This window comes from Callithrix jacchus, chromosome 2 (assembly GCF_049354715.1).
Source record: "Callithrix jacchus isolate 240 chromosome 2, calJac240_pri, whole genome shotgun sequence".
Taxonomy (NCBI): domain Eukaryota; kingdom Metazoa; phylum Chordata; class Mammalia; order Primates; family Cebidae; genus Callithrix; species Callithrix jacchus.
In genome coordinates, this window is record NC_133503.1 from 13,378,289 (window position 1) to 13,395,233 (window position 16,945).

The 16,945-nt window shown below is 45.9% G+C and overlaps 1 protein-coding gene across 41 annotated transcripts in view; it reads right to left on the reverse strand.

Moving 5' to 3' along the window:
* STAG3 (STAG3 cohesin complex component) overlaps positions 1-16,945 on the reverse strand; it is a 38,832-nt gene that overhangs the window by 8,146 nt on the left and 13,741 nt on the right. For 13 of the 41 annotated variants that reach the window (XM_078356293.1, XM_078356291.1, XM_035281423.3 and 10 more), the window contains 24 exons: positions 16,816-16,892; positions 16,326-16,530; positions 15,409-15,560; positions 11,716-11,789; positions 9,806-9,929; positions 9,217-9,315; positions 8,928-9,007; positions 8,510-8,617; positions 8,134-8,248; positions 7,429-7,534; positions 7,155-7,258; positions 6,202-6,294; positions 5,990-6,079; positions 5,561-5,761; positions 5,379-5,449; positions 5,187-5,274; positions 4,656-4,736; positions 4,481-4,588; positions 4,164-4,359; positions 3,941-4,077; positions 2,766-2,867; positions 2,132-2,280; positions 1,787-1,933; positions 1,537-1,694 (listed from right to left, as the gene is read on the reverse strand). In XM_078356293.1, the coding sequence (XP_078212419.1) occupies positions 1,537-1,694; positions 1,787-1,933; positions 2,132-2,280; positions 2,766-2,867; positions 3,941-4,077; positions 4,164-4,359; positions 4,481-4,588; positions 4,656-4,736; positions 5,187-5,274; positions 5,379-5,449; positions 5,561-5,761; positions 5,990-6,079; positions 6,202-6,294; positions 7,155-7,258; positions 7,429-7,534; positions 8,134-8,248; positions 8,510-8,617; positions 8,928-9,007; positions 9,217-9,315; positions 9,806-9,929; positions 11,716-11,789; positions 15,409-15,560; positions 16,326-16,530; positions 16,816-16,892 (2,865 nt within the window). The remainder of the gene's footprint in view (positions 1-1,536; positions 1,695-1,786; positions 1,934-2,131; positions 2,281-2,765; positions 2,868-3,940; positions 4,078-4,163; positions 4,360-4,480; positions 4,589-4,655; positions 4,737-5,186; positions 5,275-5,378; positions 5,450-5,560; positions 5,762-5,989; positions 6,080-6,201; positions 6,295-7,154; positions 7,259-7,428; positions 7,535-8,133; positions 8,249-8,509; positions 8,618-8,927; positions 9,008-9,216; positions 9,316-9,805; positions 9,930-11,715; positions 11,790-15,408; positions 15,561-16,325; positions 16,531-16,815; positions 16,893-16,945) is intronic. The other 28 variants (XM_035281528.3, XM_035281549.3, XM_035281532.3 and 25 more) reach the window with 7 other exon arrangements.

The window sequence follows — 16,945 nt, forward strand, 5'->3', positions numbered from 1 at the left end:
ATCCCAGCACTTTGGGAGGCTGAGGCGAGTGGATCACAAGGTCAAGAGATGGAGACCATCCTGGTCAACATGGTGAAACCCCGTCTCTACTAAAAATACAAAAAATTAGCTGAGCATGGTGGCGTGCGCCTGTAATCCCAGCTATTCAGGAGGCTGAGGCAAGAGAATTGCCTGAACCCAGGAGGCGGAGGTTGCGGTGAGCCAAGATTGCGCCATTGCACTCCAGCCTGGGTAACAAGAGCGAAACTCCGTCTCAAAAATAAAATAAAATAAAATAAAATAGTAAAGAACAGATTTTTGTCCAGAGAAGATAAATTATCAATAAGCACATGAAAAGATGCTCAATATCATTAGTCATTAGGGAAATGCAAATTTAAACCACAATGAAATACCACCTCACAGTTACTAGGAGATGGATAAAATTAAAAAGAATAATAAGTACTGGTGACAATGTGGAGAAACCAGAGCCCCTATCCATTGCTGGTGGGATTGAAAATAGTGTAGGTACTTTGGAAAACAGTGTGGGTAATTCCTCAAAAACTTAAATATAGAGTTGCCATATGACCCAGCAGGTATATCTCAAGAGAACTGAAAATACGTATCCACCCAAAAATTTGTGTATGCATATTTAGCAGCATTATGCCTAAACAGCTCTAATGTCAATCAACTAACAAGTGGATAAATAGAATATGGCATATCCATGCAATGGCATATTGTTTTGGCCATAAAAAGGTATGAGATACTGATATATGCCAAAGTATGGATGAACTTTGAAAATACTGTGCTAAGTGAAAGTAGCTGGACATAAAAGGCCACATATTATATGAAAGGTCCGGAATAGGCAAATCAAGAGATAGGAATTATATTAGTGATACTACCTAAGGCCAGGAAGATGGGGAGAGACTGCTAATGGGTATGTGGTTTCTTTTGAAATGATAAAAATGTTCTAAAATTAGATAGTGGTGATGGTTGTACAATTCAGTGAATATGTTGGAAACAACTGAAGTGTACACTTTAAAAGGGTGATTTTTATTATATGTTGTTATATCTCAATAAAGCTGTCACATAAAGTCCCACTTAAAGAGGTACACTAGAAAACACATACTCGCATATGAAATGATTGCTACAATGTTACTTAATATGAGACTGTTTTTTAAAAAGCAAATTAAAGAAAAAAACCTTAGGCAACTTTAAGATAACAGGTGATCCGAAGGTAAAAAATAATGAAGGTTGTGTGAAAGTGTCTAAAATTTGGAAAATAATGGAATATAAGATGTCGAGGAAGGGTACTCTGAATATACAGATTTCTTAGTTCAATATTTGGTTTTATCATCAGTTTCTATTTGATTTTTTTTTTTTTTTTTTTAATATAGAGTCTTGCTCTGTCGCCCAGGCTGGAGTGCAGTGGTGCAGTCTTGGCTCACTGCAGACAGCAGATACTCAATGAAATATTTGACAAAGTAAGTCTGAAGGCAGCCAAAGGCCATCTGCACTTAACCATGCTGGGCACTCCCATACCCACACACAGCACCCTACCTTCAACGCGCCTCTTCTTGGAGCGAGGGAGGACCTGAGGGCTGGTCTCTGCTGTGTTCTCCACAGGGCTAAGGGAGTGGCAGTAGGCAGTGACTGGGCCCCAGGGATGGCCAGGTGCCTGTGAGATGTGCTTCAGGCACTTTTCTAGGTAGGACAGTCTAAGAAAGAGGTGGAACGAAAATACTGAAGGGGCCACTGGGCCTAAGCAAACCCTTCCCTAATCCACATCTCTATCGATCCACCAACTTACAGCAGCTGCTTGTCCTGATGAAAAAGTCGGGGAGAAAACTCTGAAAGGAGCTCCAAGAAGGCCAGATTTGGGGGCTGATCAGAGGAGCCAGCTGGGGGAAGCTCAGACAAGGAGAACTTGATGCCTTCCCTTGGGTGGGCAGAATTCCTTCAGGAAGAAAGTCTCTTCCCATTCCCCTCCCAGGGCCAAGATATCCCATCCAAATGCACCCTCACCCTGTCCCCAGCTTGTCTCCAAAGGCATATCCACCACTAACATGACTGCCATGCCTTGACACACATACCCTTCCTCCAAGACCTCCCTGCTAGCCCTCCCTGGACATGGCCTCCACTCAATACTTCCTACTTGTGTAGTAAAACCACAAGGTCACGGTTCTGCAGCTGCTGGGGTCCAAAGCTCAAGGCAAATCTCCGGGCCAGGTCCCTTATCTCGATGAAGGCAGGATGCTCATTCAGGCCCTGTGGTCCATGCTCCTGCAGCAGTTCTGTGTACAGCTGTGTCCAGGAGACATGGTGTATGTGAAAAAGGGAGAAACATGGCAGAAACAGAGAAATTCTTACTCAGAAATTCCAAAGGCCTTGGGACACCACCTACTACTTTTACTTTCTTTCCGTCTAGGGAATTCCCAATCATTGACCCCTGCAGCAGACAAAGCCCATCACCCCTACTCTGTAACATTAAATAAAAACGTCTATAGTAACTGAAGGAGGCTGAGAGAGAACAGACTGAAAAATAGGAATTCCCTATCACTTCCTTGTTGGTGTTCCAGAGTCCTGATAGTTACTTTTGATGGGGTTGCCCAGTCAGTTTAAAAAAATATGGTCCAAGGGTCTACTAGGAATGAAACAACCTATCACGTAAAGTTGAGTCAAAACAAGAAAAGTTACTGCTCCAAAGGATCTTACATTTGGAGTGGCTGAGGGTAGACAGAGACTTGCGGACAATAAAGAGGGCATGTCCTCAAGGCAGAAGGGCATACCTGCTTGAGGCTCAGCAGCAGGATTCGGGAACAATGACTTCGGTCAATCTGCCTTGCTCTAGTTAATGTTTCCTTGATAATGTCACCATAGTCATTGTAGAACTGAGGGAAAAGAGTGAGGAAGGTAATGTCTGACTGGAGGAAAAGACCATTTTGCTTCTTCTTTTACATCCCAAAAGATTGGGATCTTTTACATCCCAATCTTGACTCTCTCCCAAAGTGTTAGGTAGCAAACATAAACAGAAGCATAACTTCATCTCTAATCAACAGGTGCAAAGCCCAAAAGAAATTAGAGTTTTGGTAAATAATGAAACAGGCTGGGCATGGTGACTCTCGCCTGTAAGCCCAGCACTTTCAGATCCCAAGGTGGACGGATCACAAGTCAGGAAATGGAGACCATCCTGGCCAACATGATGAAACCCCATCTCTACTAAAAATATAGAAACTAGCTGGGCATGGCAGTGTATGCCTGTAGTCCTAGCTACTTGGAAGGTTGAGGCAGGAGAACTGCTTGAACCTAGGAGGCAGAGGTTGCAGGGAGCCAAGATTGTGCCGCTGCACTCCAGCCTGGCGACAGAGCTAGTTTCCATCTCAGAAATAATAGTAATAATGAAGCAAACACTTCCCCAAGCCCAAGCCTTGGAGAGGTAAGCCTGACAGTGCCCTGTCACGCAGCACTGACCTTCACTATTTATCTCTCCCCAACTAAACTGAAGCTCCAGCAAACAGGAGATTGTATGTTTTGTTCACTGCTGTGGCCTTAGCTCCTGAATGGTGCTTGGCACATAGCAGGTGCTCAATAAGCATAAATCAATACTGATGGGTGGGGAAAACTGGAGCACACATCTAGGTATCTTGTGGGGACTGATGCCTCTTTTATTCTTCTTTCCTTCTTATGTTACCTCATTCCATAGACTGGGGTCAGAAAAGTATTTCTGGACACGAAGAATAAGCTATTTCCCCTTCAGTGAATTTCTTCACAGCTTTTTCTCCACAATTATTTACGATTAAGTCTCTTTTCTTTGTCCCTTTATTCTGAACTCCCAGTGCCTTTCCCCCCTACTTCTCCTTTAAGCCTGATACCAACAGATACCCGCCACCTGTAGTGCTATCATGTTTGAAGTCATGACTGTGCTCCACTTGCTCTCTTCTATTTCTGTAGGGCCTTGCTGTACCTTGTTGTAGTGTTTGAAAACATCTGAGGCTGCGTCCATCTCCAGTACCCCATAAAGCAACAGCTTACAGAACCCGGCCAAGAGGCGGCGCCGCTGGTGTAGCTGTTCTATCTGTAAATGATCCTCCTTGGAATCACCTGGTTCACATGAAAGGCAAAAGGGAATCACAAATTTAGGCCTTCTGCCCTATATTCCAGAACCACACCCAAGTTCCAGCCCTTACTGAACCCCAGGTATAGAGTCACTGCACCACTGCCCAAGTCTCCTGGCTGAATGAAGACGTGGTCCATGAGGAAGCTGGCTAGCTCAGACTGGAGGGTAGCTTCAGGAAAAAAGACAAGTGGCCTAAGGAAATCACGGCCCCCGACAATCATCTGAGGGCTAAAGATGAGAAGCAGATCACTTAATAAGACAAAAGCCTGTAGGGATAAAAGAAAAGATGCTTAAAAGACAGAATGTTCCCCAAGGTAGAAAAGACACTGTCAATTTCTCCTTGGAATGGGAACAGAATCACTCGCCTTCTTGCTCCCACTTGCTCACCTGCTCCCGGATCTCAGGATCCACATCTGAGAGGCAACTCTGGCACAGTTCACAGAAGGCTACCATTCTTTCCCTCAAACTTGACAGCTGCTTCTGTGGGCACAGTGACTTGAGGAGGAAGAATGAAGACATAGGCTCCTCTGTTCCCATTCCCCTTTCTAAGATCCACACTCACCTGGGAAGCATCTGATTTGGAAATGTGGGTTAGTGTCCAGAGAATGGAAAAATAGACAAGAGTCAAGGCTGGCAGGATAACCTGTAACAACAAAGTGTTTGAAAAATGAGGTTTGGGTCCGGAGTGGGAGAGACAGACAGGCAGATACATAGCAGTGAAGAGGAGAGAAAATGAGTAAGGGGAGACCCAATTCCTTTTCTGGTGGAAAATGAATGATATTCTGGACAATCTTCAGAGGCTTCTATATGAGGTAGAAATGTCACTACTCCCTAATTTGCTCTATGTCTCCTAGAATCCCTCAATGTTATCCTCGGCTTCTAGGAAATCCAAGAAGATAGTTGTCTTTAGACAATGGAAGTAGAGTCCATCCTCTAAGAGAGGAATGTAAGGGGTGACCCCCACCTGATCTCCCTCGCTTTGTCCACCCCACACCCTTGGACGTGGCCACCTGGGCCACTTTTTAGTAGATCCTTAAAAACTAGCTCCCCAGCCCCCAACCCATCTCCCGCCTTCTGCAGGTTCCTCATTCACCTGGTGAGGAACCTCTCCTGTGTCCACAGCCTTCTGCAGGAGTTGGCAACATGGCTCATAGAGCTCCCAGCGAGTCAGGTCATGAGCGCTTTGTGGGAGAGAAGGGAACGTTATACTGGAAAAAGAACAGAGTGAACCAACTCCACAGACACCAGTAAAAATGGGATGAGGAAGAGGAGGAAAGCCACTCACTTGTAGAAGGCAGAGAGTCGTTTCAGAGTGGTTGCCAGATTATATACCTCATCCTCATCTAGGAAGGATGACTGAGGAAGAAAGAAGATCCACGAGAGCATTTCCCCCAGAACTTCTGTCGACGTCCCTCATCTTGCAGCCCCTCCCACCCTTGTTTGGGGTGTCCCATTGTCCAGCCCTACCTGCAGCAGTTCTTCAAGCTCCTGCTGGAAGCGGTCAGTTAGTAGATCTACTAGTTGGCTGCGGGCAAAGTCCGCCCGGCTGAAGAAAGTGAATTCGGGATTACAGAGCAAGTAGAGGGCGTGTGCCCCAGCCTCAAGCACCGCTGGCTCTGTGTGCTTCACCACCACCTCTTGGAGTTGCTTCAGGAGCAGCTCCAGGTGCTGAGAAGAAAAGGCAGAAGACGGTGTACTGTGGGGGTGGGAGGACAACTCTTCTGGAGGGAAGTGGAATGGGGTTAAAAGCATTAAACTTCAAGGACAAGATGCCTAAGAAAGAAAAGGCTTGCCAATTTTTCTGAAACCCAAGTTCTTGGGAAAAAAAGATACTGGCAATAGAACCCTTTGGTGCCAGCAGGTGAGCAACAAGTTATAAGAAATCTATCTCCCTACCTTCTCCAGGCGCCCAGTGCAGTAGATGTGGAGGTCAAAGCAGCTGAGAAGCTGGAGCAGGGGAGTGACTTTCTCTGCATCAGCTGAGAACTGTGATGATTGACAGGAGGCCTCCTTATGAGCTGACACATTGGTAATTCCCACTGCCACCCCTCCTTATAGAGGCCGCTTCCTTTCCCTGCTCATGGGGTGATGTTGAAGGGCATTGGTACCTTGGCCAGGAGCTGGGGCAGGAGGGGGATGAGGTGCTCAGTCAACTTCACCCTGTCATCAGCTTGAGTCTTGCGTTCCTTAGAGGTTAAGCCCTGGAATGAGAGTCACTTGGGGGTGGAGAAACATTGGTCTAGGGGGTATGTGCAGTCTTCCTCCCTATGACCTTATCTGCCTGGAAGGAAAAGAGAACTTGGCAGCTCCCATCAGATTTTTCTGGAAATGAAGTTCTTTAAAGGGTAGAAGGAGGCTGGGCACAGTGGCTCATGTCTGTAATCCAAGCATTTTGGGAGGCTGAAGTGGGTGGATCATGAAGTCAGGAGGTCAGGACCAGACTGGCCAACATGGTGAAACCCCATCTCTACTAAAAAATACAAAAATTAGCTGGGCATGGTGGCTTGTGCCTGTAATCCCAGCTACTTGGAAGGCTGAGGTAGGAGAATTGCTTGAACCAGGACCCTGGAGACAGAGGTTGCAGTGAGCCAAGATCACGCTACTGCACTCCAGCCTAGGCTACAGAGCAAGATTCCATCTCAAAAAAAAAAAAAAAAGGGCCGGGCGCGGTGGCTCACGCCTGTAATCCCAGCACTTTGGGAGGCCGAGGCGGGTGGATCCCGAGCTCAAGAGATCGAAACCATCCTGGTCAACATGGTGAAACCCCGTCTCTACTAAAAATACAAAAAAATTAGCTGGGCATGGTGGCGCGTGCCTGTAATCCCAGCTATTCAGGAGGCTGAGGCAGGAGAATTGCCTGAACCCAGGAGGCGGAGGTTGCGGTGAGCCGAGATCGCGCCATTGCACTACAGCCTGGGTAACAAGAGCAAACCTCTGTCTCAAAAAAAAAAAAAAAAAAAAAAGGGTAGAAGGAGCACCCTAACCCCAGCCTGGAGGATAAGGATGCACAATGCCTATCAGGATTGAGTGCTGACCTACCCAAACTACCCTCATGCCATACCTTCCTTCCAGTGACCCGCCCCACAGGCGGGTGCCCCTCTGAAGCTTGCCGGGCACTGGACACAAGGATTTCTATCAGTGTGCTCTCCTGCACATCACCCAGGTCTGGAGTGGCAGGAGGATAAAAAACAGAATCAAAGATTAGCCACCTTCCAACTCCAAGTTCCCCCAACCCTATGCCACCATTGCTGCCTTGTACAAGTCAGGCCAGCAATCTCTCCTGGTTTCACCCTAGGAGGTGAAAGGTCCCTGTCCTGGCTCCATGTGGCACACACTTTGGTCCTTCTCCAGCAGCAGGCTTGTCAGACTCTCCCAGTCCTTCAGCTGAGTGCCTGCACAGTCCCACAGGCTGTCTACTAAGTAAGCAGCATGGTCATGGAGCTGTGGAAGGAGGTACATGGAGAGTTAGTGATGACATGTTAAAATACCCTAGGAGGTGGTTACTGACTAAATATTGCTTTTCTTCCCTTAGTGTCCACCTCCATCCTTCTCCACTTTTTTTTTTTCTTTTCCGAGAAGGAGACTTGCTCTGTCATCCAGGCTGGAGTGCAGTAGTGCATCTAGGCTCTCTGCAAACTCCACCTCCCGGGTTCAAGCGATTCTCCTGCCTCAGCCTCCTGAGTAGCTGTAATTAGAGGCACGCAACACCACGCCTTGTTTTTTTTTTTTTTTGCATTTTTAGTAGAGACGGGGTTTCATCATGTTGGTCAAGCTGGTCTTGAACTCCTGACCTTGTGATTTGCCCACCTTGGCCGCCCAAAGTGCTGAGATTACAGGTGTGAGCCACCGCGCCCGGCCTTTTTGTTTTTTGTAGAGACAGAGTCTCACTATGTTGCTCAGGCTGGTCTCAAACTCCTGGGCTCAAAGGATCCTCCCACCTCAGCCTCCCAAAGTGCTGGGCTTACAGGCCTGAGCCACCAAGCCCAGCCCACTTAGAGGTCTTATGCACCATAGCCAGACTTCATCTCTGCATATGTCACCTCACTCTCCACAAAGAAGGACAGCAGAAGCTGGAAGAAAGTCCTCTGGGCGCCTGGGCTCTGGCGTTGCTCTCTTCCACCCACCGTTCTTATCTTGCACTCAGGGTAGAAGAGTCTGGTGGAATGGACACGAGGAAAGGGCTCAGCACGGGAGGAAACAAGGAATGTAATGATGACCACGGAAGGAAGAGATGGCCCAAGGAGATGATAAAGGAATAGGAGGTGCAGAGCTAAGGAAAGCCCCAAGGAGCTGAGAGAGAAAAGGAGACACGAAAGACTTACACAGAGATGGGGAGGCCTTAGGCAGAGCAGCAGCAGACAAGGGAGAAAAACTGAGAGGGTGGTGTTAAAGAAAGATAAAAGGAGTCCCACTCACTTCCAGTACAGAAATTCACCCGCAGCAGAGGCCAGGGCTCGGTTAGAAGCATACACAATGGGGTAGATGCTCTCGCAGTCCGTATCCGTCAGCACCCCTTCCATGTTCCTGCCCAAAGAAAAGCAGAAAGAGTGTGTGAATAGGGACACTGTCTTCTGGCACAACCAAAGCTAGAAACAAAAAGGCAAAAGCAACAAGGACATAACTCACAAAGAACTTCTAAATGGAGAGTGGAAGACAGAGGAGTATGGGGAGTTAGAGAAGACAGAAAGATTCCCCCCTTGAGATCCTGCAACTCAGGAATGGCCTCAGTCTTTCAACCTGCACAGACGGAAGAGTCAGCTGTGTCAGGTGGAGTAAAAGGACCCTGGAAGGGCAAAGGTCTTAGACACTTGCCTCCCCTCTTCCCAGGACTCACTTAAGGATAAGTATCAGTAACCTGACGGCCTCCACTGCCACATCGTACTCTCTGTCCATGACCATAGAAACCATCCGGTCCTGCAGAAAGGAGAAAGTCACTCAGTATCTCCTTACACCCATTCCAAACATTCTGTTCTCTTAGAATCAGAGATTCTTAAAGAGAGGGCCTATGTAGAGGCAGATGCTGGGATAGCCAAGACATCTTAGAGCCTGAGGGGTGGAAAGATACAAGGTGGGGAAACAGGAACACAACAAATAACCAAGTCAAGGAGCACCACCCATTTCACCTTGAAGCGGCTGGTGAAGAGCTCCAGGCGTGTGGTCAGGTCCCGGTTGCCATACAGCCCTTTCAGGGCCTTCAGGCACTTCAGACGGACTTCCCGGTGCTGGTGAGGAGGGAAAACCAGGAAAATGGAAACAGAACTGACAACCTTCTACTTGCCCATACTAAGCCTCCAGACTCCCCTCTCTGATCCCTCATTCTAGCTTGGGTGTCCCCAAGGACTCTGAGATGTCAAAAACAATTAATAGCTGTCTTCTTACTTAAAAAACAAAAGGATCACAGCAGGACTCATGATGAGAAGGACCCTTTGGCTGCCCCCTTAGCACCTGCATTACCATCCATCAATAACTCTCTTCCATAGTAAAGTCTCTCTCCCTGTACCTCATGTTTTGAGGCATTTCATCTCCTGGATATGTCTCTCTCTACCTTATCCTACCCTCCCCAGTGCTAGGGGAGTTTCAAGGTTCAGTGCCTTGATGGGTTAATCATTGCTCACTATGTAAAATATCTGTGGCAGGACCAGAAAAAGGTAAAGTGTCCTAGGACAGGAAAAAGATGAGGGAAAGGAGAAAGGAGACTGACTCAAATCCCACCTTATCATGCAGAGTCCAACCAATATATTTTAAATAGCTGTCAGTGAGGAAAGAAGTACTGTAGCTTTGCATCCAACACCCAATTTCCTCGATGCAGATAGCACGGATCTCAGGAAGGACATCCCTAAACACAGACAGATAAGTTGACTCTTATAGCCACCCTCTCTCCAAACTCACTTTCCATCCTACCAGATAACTCCCTCTCATGGAAGAATTTATTTTCTTTTAATGCCATGTACTCCCTGCCTTTTTTGTTTTTTTGAGACAGAATCTCACTCCATCACCAGGCTGGAGTACAGTGGTGTGATCTTGGCTCACTGAAACCTCCAACTCCCAGATTCAAGCAATTCTCCTGCCTCAGCCTCCCGAGTAGCTGGGATTACAGGCACATGCCACCATGCCTAGCTAATTTTTTTGTATTTAGTACAGACGGGGTTTCACCATGTTGGTCAGAATGGTTTCAATCTCCTGACCTCGTGATCCACCCGCCTTAGCCTCCCAAAGTGCTGGGATTACAGGTATGAGCTATTGTGCCTGGCCATGCCTTTCACTTCTTCCTCTCAATGTAAATATTTTGTGTGTATATATGTGTGTAGGGGTGTGTGTGTGTGTGTGTATATGTATGTGTATATATATATATAGTAAAATACATGTAAATATTTTCTTTTCTTTTTTTTAAGGGATAGGGTCTCTTGCTATGTTGCCCAAGCTGGCCTTGAACTCCTGGGTTCAAGTCCTCTTCCAACTTTGGCCTCTCAAGTAGCTGTAACTACAAAAATGTGCCACACCCAGTTAGTAAATATTTTCTTTCTGTAACCAACCCATAAAATAGTTAAACACGACCGGGAGGCAGTGGCTCACATCTGTAATCCCAGGACTTTGAGAGGCCAAGGCAGGCAGATTAGGAGGTCAGCAGTTCGAGACCAGTCTGGTCAACATAGTGAAACCCTGTCTCTACTAAAATTACAAACAATTAGCCAGGTGTGGTGGTGTGCACTTGTAATCCCAGCTACTCAGGAGGCTGAGGCAGGAGAATTGGAAGAACCCGGGAGGTGGTGGAGGTTGCAGTGAGCCCAGATCACGCCACTGTACTCCAGCCGGGGCAACAGCGCAAGACTCTGTCTCAAAACACCACTACACCTGTTGCCCAGGTTAGATTTTTTTTTTTTTTGTGGGGGGGACCATTTCACCTTGTTTCACTCTTGTTTTCCAGGCTGGAGTGCAATGGCGCAATCTTGGCTCACCACAACCTCCACCTCCTGAGTTCAAGCGATTCTCCTGCCTCAGCCTCCCAAGTAGCTGGGATTACAGGCATTCACCACCACACCGGGTTAATTTTGTATTTTCAGTAGAGACAGGGTTTCTCCATGTTGGTCAGGCTGGTTTTGAACTCCCAACCTCAGGTGATCCACCCACCTCAGCCTCCCAGAGTGCTGGGATTACAGGCATGAGCCACCATGCCCAGCCTACAGATACTCTTTTTAACTTAACTCGATCAGGTCTCTAAACAACATACAACTCCCATGCCCTTTACACAGTGAAACAAAACACTGGCCAAGAAAAGACTCACCAGGCTGCACACATCCCTTAGAAAAGCCCTGCCTTTCAGTTCTCTGCTCTTATCCTCCAGACCTCAGCCCCAGAAAGATGAGGAGTTGGGGCAGATATGGGGCAAAGCTGGAGCAGGAAAATATTCAGCAGTGCCTCCTTCTCTTGCTTTCTCCCAGAAACACTAACAAGATCCTTTGTAGGTGGGGATAAACTAAAACTCACCAATTGGAAACAACTTTGCTCCAGCCACATTTATTCTGGGACTAACCAAATAACTAAGGGTTTGAAGTGGCAGGACCCTGTTCACATCCTTAGATTCAAGGGCCAGCTGCTTCAATGAGAGAAGCCCATTAGCTCACCTGTACCGATGAACAAAGACACCCCTGAAAAGAGCATTCATCATCCCTTCAATCTCCTCTTGATGTTCTTGGAGCTGGAGAACATGGAGAAATGGGTTAATCTCTCTTGCCCCCTAACAAGCATAAGGCCATGAAGATATAGAAAAAGTACAACTTCTACCTACTCCCTGTTTATTACAGGATAGTGTGAACCCCTGGCATCCTATGCTCCCTTTTAAACCTTCTAATTCTGGAAGAAGCTGTATAATCAACTAATGCCTCAAAGTTTTCTGTTTAGTAAAAGTAATATCCCCTCTGCATGTGGTTATTCTGACTATTCAGAAGCCCTAGCTGGTATTATATAGGCATATCATGCTTTACTGTACCTTTGCTTTATTGCTTTGCAGACACTGTGGTTTTTTTTTTTTTTTAAACAAACTAAAGGTGTGTGACAACCTGGCATTAAGCATATCTATCAGTGCCATTTTTCTAACAGCATATCCTCAGTTTGTGTCCCTGTGGCACATTTTAGTAATTCTCACAATATTTCAAACTTTTTCATTTTGTTATCTGTTATAGTGACCTGTGATCAGTAATATTTAATATTACTTTTTTTATGGCACAGGGTCTCACTCTGTCACCCAGGCTGAATAAAGTGGTATGATCATGGCTCATGGCAGCCTTAACCTCCTGGACTCAAGCTATCTTCCTGCCTCAGCCTCCCAAGTAGCCAGCAGTACAGGTGCATGCCACCACATCTGGCTAGTTAAAACAAATTTTTTTTTTTTAGAGACAGGGTCTCCCTATGTTTGCCCAGTCTGTTCTTGAACTCCTGGGCTCAAGCAATCCTCCCAAAATGCTGGGACCACAGGCATGGGCCACCACACCCAGCCTGATGTTACTACTGTAACTGTTTTGGGGTTGCCATAATGGCAAACTTAATAAATGTTGCCTGTGTTCTTACTACTCTACCAACAGTTTCCCTGTCTCTCTATCTCTCCTAAGGTCTCCCTATTCCTTGAGACACAAAAATATTGTAATTAGGCTAATTAACAACTCTCTTAAGTGTTCAAATGAAAGGAAGAATTAATGTCTCTCACTTGAAATCAAAAGCCAGAAATGACTAAGCTTAGAGGCTGGGCCCAGTGGCTCAGGTCAGTTAGAGACCAACCTGATCAACATGGTGAAACCTGGTCTCTACTAAAAATAGAAAATTAGCTGGGCACGGTGCCTGTAATCCCAGCTACTCAGGAGGCTGAGGCAGGAGAATCACTTGAACCTGGGAGGCAGAGGTTGCAGTGAACCAAGATCAGGCCACTGCACTCTAGCCCGGGCAACAGAGTGAGACTCTGTCTCAAAAAAAAAAAAGGAATGATTAAGTTTAGTGAGAAAAGTATGTTGAAAGCCAGAACAGGCCAATAGCTAGGCCTCTTGTGCCAAACACCCAAGTTGTGAATGCAAAAGAAAAATTCTTGAAAGAAATTAAAAATGCTATTCCAGCGAACACAGAAAGGGTAAGAAAGTGCAAGTCTTATTGCTGATACAAAGACAGTTTTAGCAGTCAGAATAGAAGATCAAACCAACCACAGCATTCCCTTTGGCCAAAGCCCAATCCAGATCAGTGTCCCAGCTGTCTTCCATTCTATGAAGGCTGAGCAAAGTTAAGGAAGCCACAGAAGAAAAGTTTGAAGCTAGAAGTTAGTTCATGAGGTTTAAGGAAAGAAGCCATCTCCGTAACATAAAAGTACAAGGTGAAGCAGCAAATATTGCTAGAGAAGCAACAAGTTATCAACAAAATCTAGTTAAGATCATTGATGAAAGTGGATATATTAAACAAACAAATTTTTAATGCGGACAAAACTGCCTCATATGGAAAATGCCATCTAGGACTTTTACAGCTATTGAGGAAAACCCAATGCCTGGCTTCAAAGCTTCAAAGGACGGTCTAACTCCTTGTTAGGGCCTAATGCAGTTGGTGACTTTAAGCTGAAGCCAATTCTCATTTACCATTTTAAAAATCCTAAGTCCTGGTGAGGCACAGTGGCTCACGCCTGTAATCCTAGCACTTTGGGAGCTTGAGGTAGGTAGATCATGAGGTCAGGAGAAGGAGACCAACCTGGCTAACACGGTGAAACCCCATCTCTACTAAAAATACAAAAAAATTAGCCAAGCGTGGTGGTGAGCACCTGTAGTTCCGGCTACTCAGGAGGCTGAAGCAGGAGAATCACTTGGCCAGGGAGGCAGAGGTTGCAGTGAGCCAAGATTGTGCCACTGCACTCCAGCCTGGTGACAGAGCGAGACTCTGTCTCAAAAAAAAAAAAAAAGAAAGAAAGAAAAAGAAAATATTGGGGAGGAAGAAATTAAGGATAAAATGGGGGAATTATAATGATAATTGATTAAGCAAGAGCTCAGAGAAGTTAAAAAAAAAAAAAAAAAGGTAAAGAAACAAAAGATTCGGCAGGGTGCGAGGTGGCTCACACCTCTAATCCCAGCACTTTGGGAGGCCGAAGCAGGCAGATTACCTGAGGTCGGGAGTTCGAAACCAGCCTGACCAACATGGAGAAACCCGGTCTCTACTAAATATACAGAGTTAGCCAGGCATGATGGCACATGCCTGTACTGCCAGCTACCCGAGAGGCTGAGGCAGGAGTATCGCTTGAACCTGGGAGGCAGAGGTTGCAATGAGCTGAGATTGTGCCATTGCTCTCCAGCATGGGCAACAAGAGCAAACTCCATCTCAAAAAAAAAAAAAAAAAAGAGAGAGAAAGAAAGAAAAGAAAAAGAAAGATGAGCACTAGTGTACATTATTTAAAATCCAGGATACATCTGTTAGTACACATAAGCTTTCAAGATCAACCTGACAATGAAAAATAACAAGAGAATGAGGGAAGTAGAAAGTTTCCTTCTCTAACGATTTAGAACGGAAGAGATCTTTTGTGAGGGCTGGAAAAACAGCCAGATAATATGGTCAGACATGGTGAGTCCTGCCAACCTCATAGGAAGGGTCTTAGACACTAACAGAGAATGAGGCGAAAACATCAGTAGTGTTACTTATGACAGACCCATCTGATTAAAAATTTCATCAGTGTAAAAGATTTTGCTATGGCTTATGCCCTCCAGTGGTCATCTTTAAGTTTAAAAGGAAACAAAACAAGTATCTACTATGTGCCAAGCGAGACAATTTACAATTTACAAAAAAAAGATTATCCTTTTTTTAAAAAAAGAAAACTGAAGAGAGGTTACATAAGGCTATTGAGCTAGTGACTAAATGGAACAGAATTTAAAGCCAGGAGTTCACTGGAAGGCCTGTGCTCTTTCCATTCCTTGAAAATTTGGCCTCCCTTGTCAACGGTTGGCTTTCAGTACTCCTGTGGTCACTTGCACACTGCACACTTGACAAGTAGGTCAAAACTTAATTCCTTGCATGACAGGCAGGTATGGCACTTAAACACTTCTGACAATAAGTGCAGACAAAGAAAAACTGAGCAAAAGTGGAATTATAGAGAACTCTAAATTAGACATGATTTATTGAGCCCACAACCCAGAAAAAAGATGAGCATGCAATGGCCCCTTACAGGATGGGTCTATGAAACTATTGCCAGACTCCATTATTCACGATCTTGAAAGAATGCCCAGGGCCTGATAAGGGGGTCTGTGGCAGAAGTGGGTGCAAGTTGGGAGAAAGGAAAGGAAAAAGCAGGGAACACTCCTCACCTCTTTGCGTTTCTCCAACAGGCTCTCCAGCCGCTCAGGTGCCCTCTGCCCTGGCCCCTTGTTTCGTTCAGCCTCATACTGACGCTGATTGTTATCTTGGTGCAGACTCAGTTGGAGGGCAACTCTTACCAGGGAGGTCATCAATTTCATGGCTTTGAGTAATGCAAAAGAGATAAATAAATCATTACTTAGGTCAGAGGCGAGAGGATGGGTAGAAGGAAAAAAACGGAAGGAAAGAATGGCAATGAAAACGAGAAGCCAGAGCAGGGTGACCCTAAAATTCTAAGACTGCCTGTCCTGGAGTGGACTGTTCCCCTCTAAATCCTGTGGTCATCTTTTTTTTTTTTTTTTTAAGATGGAGTTTCACTCGTTGCCCAGGCTGGAGTGCAATGGCGCGATCTTGGCTCACCACAACCTCCTCCTTCCAGGTTCAAGCAATTCTCCTGCCTCAGCCTCCCAAGTAGCTAGGATTACAGGCATGGACTACCACACCCACTAATTTTGCATTTTTAGTAGAGACGGGATTTCTCCATGTTGGTCAGGCTGGTCTCGAACTCCCAGCCTCAGGTAATCTGCCGACCTCAGGTGATCCGTCTGCCTTGGCAGAGATCCCTAAGTGCTGGGATTACAGGCGTAAGCCACTGTGCCTAGCCCACTCTTGTGGTCTTCTTTTAGCCTTCAGCATATCCCCAGTGGTGAGCTCTGACAAAAATATTAGCCTGGAAATTGTTGCTGTGATCTACCCCTTCTCAAAATACCACTAGTGAGAAACTGGATTGAAGTTTAGATCAAAGAGGCATGGACTTGAAGTGAAGAGTCAAGATGCAGGTAGGAAAGAAGAGACCCTGAAGCAGAGAACAGAGGAAAGTCCTATAAATCCCCAGGAGAATGTCCACAGAGTAAAAACCAGTGCTCACCAGCCAGGGTGCTAGTGTGACGGAAGGCGCGGACTTGTGAGTCTGAGAGACCAGTGAGCAGGGAGATGAGATTGTCCATAGGGAAACCATCGTAGAGAAGGCTGTACTGGCACTGACAGACCAGAGTCCTCACAAACTCACAGAAGCTGCCCCGGAACTTCTTCCAGGATGGACCTGGAGCTGTCAGAGGATAGTCCCCTGAGTCCTACAAAAGAATATATGGAAAGGATGGGAAACTTATTACCAGGTTCATGAAGTCATAGGGGCTTGGATGACAAAACCCAACAGTCTAGTAAAAATATCTCTCTATCACACCTAATTTCCTGATATTCTCCCCAATTTGAGAGGCATATTCAGATCTCTTTTAGCCCCAAGAGACTGAACTCCTCCTTCTAAAAGCTACCTTATTTCACAGAATCGAAAAGAAGGGGATAATAGGCATTGTGTTTTGAAATAAAAAGGGTAAGAGGATCCGGTTGTCTTCTTCCACCTCATTAAACTGCTCTGTTAGGTGCTGGATGATCTCTGAGTTGGACATCTTCTTGAACATCTCAGGGGTCACAGTGCCTAAAGAATGAAGGATATGAGGTACTTACAAGAAAAATAACAAGACACTGTGA